This window comes from Mobula hypostoma, chromosome 22 (assembly GCF_963921235.1).
Source record: "Mobula hypostoma chromosome 22, sMobHyp1.1, whole genome shotgun sequence".
NCBI lineage: Eukaryota > Metazoa > Chordata > Chondrichthyes > Myliobatiformes > Myliobatidae > Mobula > Mobula hypostoma.
The window spans coordinates 40199803-40213727 of NC_086118.1; the positions used below are offsets into that span (position 1 = coordinate 40199803).

A 13925-nucleotide genomic window follows, 5' to 3' on the forward strand; every position below is an offset into this window, starting at 1 on the left:
GTTACAGTATTGAGTTGACGCACAAGTATAAATTAGCCTTAAGTGTGGCGTTATCCTGGCAGTAGAGGAGGCCATGGATGGACATATGGGAATGGGAAGTGGAATTAAAATGGATGGCCGCTTGTTCTGGCAGATGTAGAGTAGATGTTCGGCGAAGCAGCCTCTCTATCTACGTCAGGTCTCACTGATATACAAGAGGCATGCCAGGAACACCGAACACAGTATATGACTCCAACAGACTCACAGATGAAATGTCATCTCACCTGGAAGGACTGTTTGGGGTCCTAAATGGTAGTGAGGGAGGAGGTGTAGGGGCAGGTGAAGCACTTGTTCCACTTGCAAGGATAAGGTGCCTAAGGCAGATGCTTTGCTGTTAATGGATCAATCCCTTCAACAAAAAAAAACTTTGACTGTTTTCCTCTGGTAAGCATACCAATATGTTTGAAACATTAAAGTCAGTGGTACCAAAATTACTATGAAAAATAGCAGTATTTGTATATAACAGGAATTCTGCAGATGCTGGAAATTCAAGCAACACACATCAAAGTTGCTGGTGAATGCAGCAGGCCAGGCAGCATCTCTAGGAAGAGGTACAGTCGACGTTTCAGGCCAGGACCCTTCATCAGGACCCTTCGCTGAATATTTGTATATGTTGTACAAAAGCAAATAAAAAATATTCTTCAGATACTCAGTGGATTAAGTAGAATTTGTGAGGAAAAGAATCTTGAGGTTAGTATTTAGTCAGAGCTCATTCTGATAAAAGTTCATCTATTTTGAATGCTAACCCTACCTTCCTCAATAGGAAATGGTTGCTTCATGACAGTTGTGCATAATGTGGTCTTTAGGGTGGTTCTGTTGCATCTGCCGCTGGTCACTTTACTTTCTCCTTGTAACAGGATTGGTATTTTGTTTCTTAAGTCATTTCCTGATTAGCTTTAAGCTGCAAGCACTGCTTCAGGAAAAACTTTGACAGTTGATAAAGCTCTCCAAAGCTCACAAGCTGTCAAAACCATTAAACGATGTTCGTATATAGTGAAAATAACAAAAGTAGAAGTCAGTGATACTGTAAAAGAAATCATCTGTTAAGCATTTCATGGCTTTAACGTTGGTTTAAAAGGTCCCAGCTTGATCTGTTTTGAACTTTATGACTTTCAAAATCGTGTTTTGTTCTCAGTATCACTTGAATGAGTTTGGAAAAGTTAATTACATCTTTAAAATTTCAGACTTTGCCTTTGTTGATAACTACTCACATTAAGACCTGTTGTAGGAGATCTCTTGGTAAATTAAACCTGTGTAAGGATAGGATGAACAGAATAGAGTGCTGTTTCCAATAATTTTGTGCTGAATATTGCATAATTTAGTCCTGCAATATTTAAGTTTTTGTATTTGTCTTGTATTGCCCAAAAATCTTAGGCACATGTAAAAATAAATTCTGCAAAGGGAAGATGCTTTCAAAAATAATGAAATGAAAAACTTCTAAATGTCAGAAACAATACTATAAAGAGCAGTAAACAGTATAAAAAAAACTAAATCAGATCAGTATTTGGTGTGACCAGTTTGTGGACTGTAGAGGAGTATACTTGAGTTCCAGTGGTCTTTGTGAGTTCAGAGATGATAGTGGTGCCCGGACTTCTTCCGATTTAGAACGGGTGTCAGTTTGATGTATCTCTTGTCTTCTGCACTCAGTTTCTGTGGCCAACCACTGCATTTCTGGTCCTCCTTGCTTGGACAACACATGATGAAACCGCTATCTGCTTGGGCAAGACCTTGCTGATGCAGGATGACCACTTGTGTCTTGTTGCTATCTACGCTCATTATTGTCATGGTGAACAAATTGATGATTTGTAGGTTAAACTGTCATATCTGCCAATCCTAATCTTTTACTTTGGTTGTCCTTCACCCAATTCAGTTCATTCAACTCATTGTCATTGATCATTAGCACCTGTTTGTATCTTTGTATAATCATGCACTGGTCTATTATTTACTGTGTTACTTTAATGAAAACAAGAAGTTCTCTAACGTTTAATTTTTTGAAAAATTGTTTGGAAATATAAAATTTGCTTTTTCCTACTGACACTAATGCAGAAGACAAAAATAAACAAGTTCTAAAACAAAATTTATATAAAAATTATAGTGTGCCTAAGACTTTTTCACAGTACTGTATCTTGATGTAGGTAAGATTGTTGGGTTCAGATTAATGGCCTTGTGCCATAATAAATTATCTTTGATTCTCAGGGACCGTTAAGGATGAAGAGCAAATTGAGAAAGTTGTTAAGTAAAACATTAAGTCATTGTTTTAAAAACTGTGTACAAGTTATCCTTTATAATATGTTCAAATTAGAGTAGTTCAGTTTTAAATTTGTTTGGTAATCCCAATAAACTAAACTGGCTTGGACAGCTAATCTCACTAGTTCTGTGCATACTCAAATTGGTTGCCAAATCAATGTGGCAACCCTATCTTGGGCAGCAGAATGAAAAAGCTCTGATTCAGTAACCCCTTTTCAGAATTTGAAGGCAGTGCTCAAAAGACACCTGTTCAAGCTGTTGCTGATTTCAAGTTTGTATGCATCTCTGACATTCAGCTTAATGTTTTATTTTTAATCGCCATGGATTACTCTTGGATCCTGTTAGTTATTTGAAAATAATTATTTTAATGTTTTAATTTTTTTAAAAAAATACCTTTCCCCTTTCCTCTTGGTCTGCCGGACGGTCAGATTTTCATAGAAAATAATGGCCTTTCTGATATCTTGCCAAGTCTGATTTGGTGTAGTGTCTAAGGGGCAAATACTAGCTCTTTTTGATTTTTAAAATTCCTAATCACCACCCATCCACCCCACCCCCTTCTTTCAGACTTGTCTCCAGCATTGGATTTCATAATGGAGTCCAATGACAGCCTGATAGCTAAGCTCTGTCATTCTATCTGGTAAATTTAAACTTCCACCTTTAGACAGTTCTGTGGCAGTCTAGTCTTGTTTAAATGGCTGAGTGCCAATGGTTTTGCTTGATTTGGTCCATCATATTCGACATAACAGGACTCTACAGGAGCATAAAACTGCACACTGCCTGCTTTTATTGTTCATGTTCTTATTTGACTTAGTTGACACTTTCAAATGCCAGTTCAAACCTGTTTATTTAACATTTTAACTAACATAATTTTGTCTTTTATTTTTGTTTGTGCTTTATCCTATTGTAAAGCACTTCGAAAAGTGCTTTAAAAATAGCTAGCATTATTTTCTGAATATCAGCATGCTACTTTTGCAAAGACTAGTATTCATATGGTACCATCAGGTATTTTTGTAAATAGGCATATTTTTGAAAGCAGTATTCTTTTAACATTAGTCATTCTTTGTAAAGTAAAAAAATTGCTTTCCACTGAGGTTGGGTAAGACCATAACGAGAGCTCATGGGCTATGGGTGAAAGGTAAATGTTTATTTAAGTGGAACATGTTGGGTAACCTTTTCACTCAGAGGGTGAAACAAGCTTCCAGTGGAAGTAGTGGATGCAGAGTCGATTTCAACATTTAAGAGAAATTCAGATAGGTAAATGGATGGGAGGGGTATGGAGAGCTTTGGTCTGGGTGCAGGTCTATGGGATGAGCCAGATTAGTAGTTTGGCACAGACTAGATAGGGCGATATGCCTGTGTCATAGTGTTCTATCACACTATGGTGAAACAGCATTACTATTTCCACACAGAGTCCCTAATCACAATGTGTGGATGATCAGATAATTTCTTTTGTAATGTTCATTGAGGGAGATATTTACCAGGTCACAGGAATACCCCCAAGCATCCCTGTTCCTGTTCAAATATAATACTGCCATGGCATCTTCAACCATCCTAGAAATGGGTTTCACAGACACTGAATCTATGATGGCCATCAGTCACCCACTTATTTTACACCAATGTTTTCTTTTATTCTCGGCACCTTCTCATCATTTCTCCTCTGCCCTTCTCCTTTTCCACCCCCTTGCCTCCCACCCCTCTGCATTCTACCAATCAGCTCCATAGTTCCATGCCAGGAATAAATTTGCAGTGGCCATTTAACGTAACCATTTACATATTTTTGGGATGTTTGAAATTGGAGCTCTGGAGCTCTCATGTCTTCACAGAGGGAAGCTACAAACTCCACATAATACTAAAAAGTCTCCGCTGTCAGGCACTTAGAATCAGGTTTGGCATATGTTGTAACATCTGGTGTTTTGTAGCAGCAATACATTACAATACATAATCTTCAAAACCCTACACATTGCAACAAGTATATATTGAAAAAAATTAAATGGTGCAAATGGAGAACTATTGGTCTTACTGACATTGACTGCAAGGTTGTTGTTGCAACACCATTCAACCAGCTGATCTAACTCAGTCTTGTAAGCCTTCTCATTGCCATCTGAATTCTGCTAGTAGTAGTTGTCATTGGCAGATTTATGGGTGGTGGTGGAGCTATGTCTAGCCACACAGTCTTCGGTGTATAGAGTAGAACAGTGGGCTAAGCACACATCCTTGAGGTGTGCCAGTGTTGATTGTCAACAAGGAGATGTTATTCCCAATCCAATTAGTACTGAGAGTATGAGGGTGTCAAAGGTTACGGGGAGAAGGCAGGAGAATGGGGTTGAGAGGGGAAATACATGTGCCATAATGATGGGCCAAATGGCCTAATTTGCTCCTGTGTCTATGGTTTTATGTCACCATGACTTCACCTCCAGCATTGTGGCACCTCTGTTGTAATCTAGTTTTTTTGTGTTGAAGTCTCTGGTGTTGGACTTGAATCCACACTCTTATGCCACCAACTGACTCAAAGTTAACATTTCATTTCAGGGTAACTTGAGTCTCTTCTAGCATTGCAAATCTTTTGATTTGTTTTCAACAGAATTGAATTAATTTGTAGTAAAAATTGTTTTCTACTAGTTTAAGAATACATTAAACTGACTTAGTAAATAACAACTTGTCTGTTCATTTTCAGGGAGAATCTGTGAAATATTTTCTGGACAATTTGGAAAGACTAGCAGATGCAGTAAGTACTATTGCAGTAAGCTTTATACATTGTCTTAACATATATTCTGATCAAAAACTTAAATAAAACAATGCCTCATTGCTTTCTGTATGGAGCAGCACTAACACTATAACTTTTAGGAAGAATGAAGATTTATACTATATAAATGGTTGCAAGTAGAAATAAAGAGAATTGATTTGAATAATGAAGTAATGTCCGTTCTGAATAGGTTTTTATTGATGTCAACAAGTATATCTGATTACTGCCCATGTCATAAGTGAGTTGTGTAGTATTTTAACAGAATGAAATTAGTATTTTTTACTAATACCCGCTTCGTACTTCTCACTCTTTCCATTCCCTCTAGCTTAGGGGACACAAAGCCAAATGTTCACAGGTCTCTGGGTATTCGATTCATTATTTGTAAGCAGTGATTAGGTTTGTCATTAGGGCAAGTAAACAACCTGTAATGATTTTTCTCTTGTGAACTAATGTTCATTTTTGATTTTTATCTTGCCCACGTTTAACTTCCTGCATGAGGTCATGTTATGAGCTTCCCTTCTACAGTTGTGTGTCACTTTGTAGTAGTCATTTATTATGCAATTAAAAATGTTAAATGCATCCCAAAACAAATGTCTGAAAAGCAAGCCATTGTATCATTAATGTGCATTAATAAACATGCTATCATTTTACAATTCATTAAGTCAGTAAGTATGACTAGAGCACGTTTTTACATTCTGGTTTAAAAACCTCGGTTTTTGCAAAGATTCAAAGAAGAGTTTAATGTCATTTCCTTTTTACTACTGTAAATGTGATCGAAATGCTACTCCACATCTGATGCAGCACAAAAAAAACAATAAGATAAAGAATATAATAGTAAAAAAAAACTACATTAAATATAAATGCATAAGACAGATTGTATACAAGTGTAGATTGATTGTGTGCCATAGTTTTTAAAGTTCCTTTACAATGTGCATTCTCGCAGATAAGAGACATTCAGAGCTGCTGTTGAAATGGATATAGATTACTGTAGAGTCAGAAACCTTGGAATCTTCAGGTTTAGGTGGATACAGAAATTGAAAGGATCCTTAGGTATGTAGAATCTACTGAAGTGACCGAAAACTCTCAGAAATTTCAAATAGAATTCTGCACAAAGCCAGATGGAGAAAATCACTTATTGGGCTGCACATGGGGTCCTACTGCACACATTGCACTAACACCTCTACATAATTATGCTATATATCATCCATTGGTTTAATATGTCATCGAAAACTCTTGCCTCCACTAACACAGGGTTGTCTACAAGTGTTGCAGTCTCTCGGTCCCACGAGTGTTGACTTGATAATGTATTCAAATTGCTAGAATGCTATCATATAATTTTTTAACAAGGCCGGGTGTTGGTTTTCAGCTTTGAAACCTTGATTTTCTAAGCCCAGTACTTTATTTTTATCAGATGTGTACTCATTGTTTAAGTTTGAACACAATTCTACTTTTCAAAGCGTTTGTTTTAATTACGTAGCTCAGTTTTGGAGTTGATGTTTTTGACTTTGACTATGTGCAGTTACAAATTAAAGTATATAGTTTTGATCTCTCAGATTATGGAGGTTATAATAGATTGTTAGAGGTGATAAATTTTTGTAACATCCTGTATAATGAAAACATTTTTAAAAATTGTCCTGAATTCTTTTCCAATTCAGCAAGGAGTGTTCATGTATGTATTCACAAATAAAGGAGTCACTGTAGCACAAGAAATCACTTCATTAAAGTTACATAAAACATGCAATACAGAAAGGAAACAAATGAAGTAGTAATATAGAAAACAAACTTATCATCCACTAAATGAGCTGATCTGCAGAAATGTGGGGGGAACTGTAATGAGGGCCAAGGAAATGGTTGACGAACTGAATAAGTTGTATCAGTCTTCACTGTGGAAGACACTAGCAGTTTGCCAGAAGTTGGAGAGTGTCAGGGGACAGAAGTGAGTGCAGCTGCTATTACTCAGGAGAAGATGCTTGGGAAACTGAACAGTCTGAAGGTAGATAAGTCACCTGGACCAGATGGACTGCACCACAGGGTTCTGAAAGAGGAAGCTGAAGAGATTAACTGGAGGTATTGGTAATGATCTTTCAAGAATCACTAGATTCTGGAATGATTCCAGAGCACTGGAAAATTGCAAAGATCACCCCACTCTTTAAGGGAGGGTGGCAGAAGGAAGGAACCATTCTTTCAGTGGTTGGGAAGGTGTGGAGTCCATTATTAAGGATGAGTTTTCAGGCTACTTGGAGGAACATGGCAAAATAGGCCAAAGACAGCATGATTTCCTTAAGGGGAAATCTTGCCTGGCAAATCTGTTGGAATCCTTTGTGGAAATAGCAGGCAGGATCGACAAAGTAGGGTCAGTGTATGTTTACTTGGATTTTCAGAAGGCCTTTGACAAGGTGCCAGACATGAGGCTGCTAAACAAGATAGGAGCTCATGGTATTACAGGAAAGATACTAGCCTGGGCAGGGCATTGCCTGATTGGCAGGAGTCAAAGAGGTGGGAATAAACAGAGCCTTTTCTGATTAGCTGCCAGTGACTTTTGGTGTTCGGCAAGGGTTGGTGTAAGGACTACTTTTTCACTTTGTCATTGATTTGGATGATGGAATTGATGGTTTTGTGGCCAAGTTTGTGGAAGATATGAAGGTAGGTGGAGGGGCAGGTAGTGTTGAGGAAGCAGGGAGTCGACAGGACAGATTGGGATAATGGGAAAAGAAGAGGCAAATGGAATACAGTGTTGGGAAGTGTATGGTCAGACAGTTTGGTAGAAGGAATAAAAGCATGGACTATTTTTTAAACTGGGGTAAAATTAAAAAATCTAAGGTGCAAAGGGACTTGGGAGTCCCGTGCAGAATTCCCTGAAGGTTAAATTGCAGGTTGATTTGGTGGTGAGGAAGGCAAATGCAATGTTAGCATTCATTTCAAGAGGACGAGAGTATAAAAGCAAAGTTTTTCATATAAGGATTGATTCATGGCACTGGGCCTTTACTAGCTGGAATTTAGAAGAATCAGAAGGGGGTCTCATTGAAACCTATTGAAGTTTGAAAGGCCTAAATAGTATGATTGTGGATAGGATGTTTCCTATGGTGGCGGTGTTCAGCACTAGAGGACACAGCGTCGGAATAAAGGGATGGCCATTTAGAAACAGATATGAGGAGGAATTTCTTTTCCAGAGAGTGGTGAATCTGTGGAATTCATTGTTACAAGCCGCTTTGGAGGCCATGCCATTGGGTATACTTATGGCAGAGGTTGATGCACTCTTGATGAGATAGGGGGTGAAAAATTATGGGGGGAAGGCAGGAGAAGGAGGTTGAGAGAGAAATGGATCAGCCATAATGAAATGGTGGAGCAGACTCAATGGGCCGAACGGCCTAATTCTGTTCCTGTGCCTTATGGTTTTATCTGACACAGATCTGACAAACTTTTACATAGTCTTTTCTCACACTTCCCCTTGTCCTCTCAACATACTTGTCTGTATCTTCTGGTTATGACCGAGTGTAAGAGAAGCTTTTCCCTTTTGACAAAGAATGTGTCCCTTTTTATACCCTTTAAAACAGCGGTCCCCAACCACCGGGCCGCAAAGCATGTGCTACCGGGCCGTGAGGAAACGATATGAGTCAGCTGCAGCTTTCCTCATTCCCTGTCACGCACTGTTGAACTTGAACATAGGGTTGCCAACTGTCCCGTATTTGCCGGGACATCCCGTATATTGGGCTAAATTGGTTTGTCCCATAAGGGACTGGCCTTGTCCCGTATTTCCCCCACTAAGGTACAGCGTTCCTATGAAACCTTTCGTGCCAAAATGGCGTGAAGTGAAGAAGCAATTACCATTAATTTATATGAGAAAAATTTTTTAGCGTTCCCAGACCCAAAAAATAACCTACCAAATCATACCAAATAACACATAAAACTGAAAATAAATAACACTAACATATAGTAAAAGCAGGAATGATATGATAAATATACAGCCTATATAAAGTAGAAATAATGTATGTACAGTATAGTCGGGAAGATGAAGGCAAAACCAATTTGTGGGGAAAAAATCAGCACGTACGCGCATGCGCACACAGGTGCCCGCGCGAGGCTTCATGGTCATAGTAGTCTTTCCTGGGGTAAAGTGTCCCAGGATTTGACTGCTACTTTTGTCCCTTATTTGGGAGTGAGAAAGTTGGCAACCCTAACTGTAAAAGACATGTTGAGGTGAGTTTAACCCTACTTGAACACCCACCCCGGTTGGCCAGTCCGGAAGAATATTGTCAATGTTAAACTGGTCAGTAGTGCAAAAAAGTTTGGGGACCCTTGCTTTAAAACTCTAAAATAACTCTTGCTCCAATGCTTTACCATAATACGGCACCATTTGATACCTGCACCTGTACAATGACCTCAACTTCTCTAGACAGACAGGTATTTATCATCATCTACTGTCAAGGCTGTAGACTTGTACTCCTTTAACTTTCTCAAAGCAATCCATTTCAGGCTAATACCAAGTAATCTTACCGACTTGCATTTTCTTTTATCATATACTAAGAAAGAATCACATTTAACTCTTTCCTTGTGTCCCGAGAATTAAGGTCTCAGAAGAGTGGCAGATCTTATTGAATAGTGGAGTAGTGTATAGGAGCCAGGTAGCTTACTCCACCTATTTTCTTATTTTCTGTTGGTAGTTTGTACACTCAGTGGCCACTTTATTTGGTAGAACTATACATCTATCTGTTCTTTAATGCAAATATCAGCCAATCATGTGGGAGCAACTCATTGTGTAAGCGCATGCAGACACAGTCAAGAGGTTTAGTTGTTCAGACCAATCATCAGAATTGGAAAAAAATGTGGCCAAAGTAACTTTGACTATGGAATAATTATTGGTGCCAAGCCATTTGTTAGTTTGAGTATCTCAGGATCTGCTGATTTCCTGGGATTTTCGCGCGCAACAGTCTCTAAAATTTACAGAGAATGGTGTGAAAGACCAAAAAAAAAATCCAGTGAGTGGCAGTTCTGTGGGCAAAAATACCTTATTAAAGAGGGAGTTCAGAGGTGAATGCCCGACTGGTTCAAGCTGACAGCAAGGTGATGGTATTCAAATGACCACATGTTACAACAGTGGTGTGCAGAAAAGCATCTCTGAACGCACAACACGTTGAACCTTGCAGTGGGTGGGCTACAGCAACAGAAGATCACATGAGTTCTACTCTCGTACCTAATAAAGTGGCCACTGAGTATAAATGGTGATTGTAATTTATTTCAGTGGATGCTTTTTTCTTTTCAGCATTATAAAATAAGGTCTCATTCTGAACACTTTAGGTAATAGCAACTTGCAATTTTACTTTCCATTGCGGATTTGCATTCCGTATGTGGAAATCATTTCCTGATGCAGGTAATGAAAACGTACACACAAGACTGGAGGAACTCAGCAGGCCAGAGATCATCTGTGGAAAGAGTAAACAGTTGATGTTTTCTCATTTCTGTAGATGCTGCCTGCCCTACTGAGTTCCTCCAGCATTTTGTGTGTTGCTTTGGATTTCCGGCATCTGCAAATTTTCTTGTGTTTGTCAAAGCAACATTGACATTAATAGTCTTTGAGTGATTGGAGCATTCCTGAGTGCACAACCTCAGCTGGATTTTTTTGATCTAACATGTCACTATTATTCTTCTGGGGATTTGAGGTAAGTGAAAGTGGAGTAAAGATCCAATGTAAAGCATTTATGCTCCACTGTTTTTATGCAGAAAGACAAAACTAGTATCCTGAAATATTTTCTCATTCATATTTTTGAGGTAGCCATAACTTTTCCCCCGCTAGTAGGTAATTTAAGAATAGTGATGCATTTTTTCTGGTGCACATAACTGCAGTTACTGGAAATCAGAACAAATGTAGAATATGCTGGAAGAACTCAGCAGGTTGCACACCATCTATATGGAAAGAGGTCATTGACATTTCAAGTTGGTGGCCCTTCATTAGATCTGGAAATGTGAGCAAACAAGCACGTTTTAAATTGATATGAGAGTGAAAACAACAGTGGGCACATCAGTGATTGGCTGCAGACCAATACTATAGACATGATCTTGCTTTAAATTGCAGCAGTGAAGACAGAAGATTGAGAAAGTAAAAAAGATAATAACTTGAAATTGCAGTTATCTATGTGGAGGGAATAAAAAGCTGTCCGGTGAAAAATTGGATACTTTTCATTGAATTTGCTTTGGACATCATAGGATGCCGATGACACATCATTGTTGGAGTGGGATAGACAATAAAAGTGACCGGTGACAGGAAACTCTGTGATCTTTATTGACTTTATTGCAGGTGTTCTGCAAGGCAGTCGTTAACCAGTCTGTTTGGTTTCTGCACTGTTGAGAAGTTAACATCATGAGTGCCAAATTGGTATTTTAAATTGGATGGTACAATGAATTGTTACCTTATTCTAAAGGACCATTTGGGTCCCTGGATGATGGGAAGGGAAGAGTTACAAGGGCCAACATTGTTTGGGAAAGTGCTATAAGAAAAAGAGCAGCCAGAGGAGATGAAAGACTGAACTGGGCAGTCACAGAGAATGAATGGAAGCTGACAGTCAAAATAATGTAATTTTCAAGTAAATGCTGCCGCTTTTCATCCTGCTCTCACTTTCACATGGTTGATATCGGATTTCCTCTCTTCCTATCAGGAGATAAGTCAAATTGAGTTTATTGTCACATGCACAAGTATGTTAAGTGCAGATACATTGGAAAGTCTGATTGCTGCAACATCACAGGTACATAGAAAGCACACAGGACGTAAATTATACACAAGTGATCCGAGAGTGAAGGGGAAAAAGACATTTTATAATAGTACAAGTAGGTTAGTAACCCAAGCCCAACATCACCTCACAGATCCTACAGTTAATTCAACTCGCCCTTTTCAACTACTTTTGCTCTCCAGCTTTTAATTTCCTTTAACTGGGAAAAAGACTGCTTCATCATGTCTATGCACCTTTATAAAGTCAACCCTCTGTCTTGTATGCTTCGAGGAATAAAGTCCTAACATGTCCAACCTTTCCCTATAACTTGGGGACTTTGAGTTTTAGTGATACTCTGTTAAATCTTTTGCACTTAGATTAGATTAGATTATGAGGACACTCAGTCCTCGTTTATTGCCATTTAGAAATGCATGCATTAAAAAATGATACAGTGTTCCTGCAGAATGATATCACAAGAAAAACACAGGATAAACCAAGACTAAAACTGACAAAACCACGTAATTATAACATATAGTTACAAAAATGCAAACCAATACCATAATTTGATAAAGAGAAGACCATGGGGACGGTAAAAAAAAATCTCAAAGTCCCAATGGACGCATCATCTCACGCAGAAGGGAGGAATTCTCCCTGCCGTGAACCTCCAAGTGCCACCAACTTGCCGATGCAGCACCATTGGAAGCACCCGACCACAGCGGACTCTGAGTCCGTCCGAGTGCTTTGACCCCACCCCGGCCACCGAGCAGCAAGCAAAGCCGAGGATTCGAGGCCTTCTCCGGAGGTTGTGGACCACACAGTAGCAGCTGCAGCGAAGCAGGCATTTCAGAAGTTTCACCAGATGTTCCTCCGTGCTCTCATGTCCGTCTCCATCAAATCAGGATTGTGCACGGCACCCTAACTGACAAATTACAGACATCACCACTGGAGTGGCCGCTGCAAGCTGCGTCGCGCCGCCATCATCTTCTCCTCATCTTCACTTTCTAGCTTATTGAGATCTCTTCTGTAATAGGGTAACCAAAACTGTACACATTGTCTTGTACAGCTGCAGAATAACATCCCAAATCTATACTCAGTGCCTTGACAGATGAAAGGCAAGATACCAATGCTACCTTCACCATTCTGTCTCCCTGTGATACCACTTTCAGGGAACTCGACTTGTACTTAGTCTCTCGGTTCTACAACATACCCCAGGACCCTACCATTCACTGTATGTTCTACCCTGGTTTGACTCCACAAAGTGTAACACCTTGCACTTGTCTGATTGAACACCATTTGCCATTCCTTGGCCTACTTCCCTTGCTGATCAAGATCCCATAATTTTTGATACTTTTCACTGTCTACATTGCTGTCTGTTTTTGTGTCATCTTAGTTTACTGCATTTGGGTTTTACAGGGAGGTCTTCACTATCATGGAGAAATTAAAACATGTTAAAACTCAAGTCTGGCAGCATTTGTAGAACAAGAAAAAGTCATTGTTTTGGGTTTATGATCCTTTGTAGAAGAACTCAATTTACCAACATTGACCATTTTTTTTTATTTCAAATTTCTAGCCTCAGCAGTTTTTAAACTTTTCAGTCTGAGCTTCCAGTGACTTAAGTTTTCAATCTCTCTCTGACTTTTGAATAATGCCTATTGTAACCTCAAGGAATAATTTAACCATCTGGCACATTGCAGCCCTCTGTTTTCAGGTAGCTAGCTTTTTGTTTTCTCTTCTCTACAGATGTTGCTGGATTTTTTGCTTGCAGTTTGGTCTTGTATTTATTTTCACTGAAATCTCTTAATTGGTGTCTGGTCTGCAATCTCTTTCTGGCATTCCCTCTGCTTTCTCCACCCCTTCCACTTTCTGCAAATTACTGCACACTTACTGTGTTTTTTCACTTTTCTAATACACAGCGCATTAATAGGGTTGGAACTGCATGTCAGGAGAATAAATAGAGGAAGTGCCAATTGCTATTTTTTGGAAGAAGTACTGGATAAGTATCTGAAATAATTTGGAAGGATATGGGACAAGGGCAGGCAAGTGGGACTAGATGAATTGCTCTTAAGAATTAATATGGATGTGAGAGGCCAAATGGCTCCCTTCCATGCTGTATTGAAGTATGATTATACAGAATAACTATGTCAAAGACAGAAGCCATTGTAAAAGATGAATAACTTTCTAGCAAACCACTAAAT

The 13925-nt window shown here is 39.0% G+C and overlaps 1 protein-coding gene across 1 annotated transcript in view; it reads left to right on the forward strand.

The window, feature by feature from the left end:
• Positions 1 to 13925, forward strand: part of gna13a (guanine nucleotide binding protein (G protein), alpha 13a) — an 84753-nt gene that overhangs the window by 49884 nt on the left and 20944 nt on the right. Inside the window, exon 2 of the mRNA XM_063074504.1 lies at positions 4961 to 5011. Coding sequence (XP_062930574.1) covers positions 4961 to 5011 — 51 coding nt within the window. The remainder of the gene's footprint in view (positions 1 to 4960; positions 5012 to 13925) is intronic.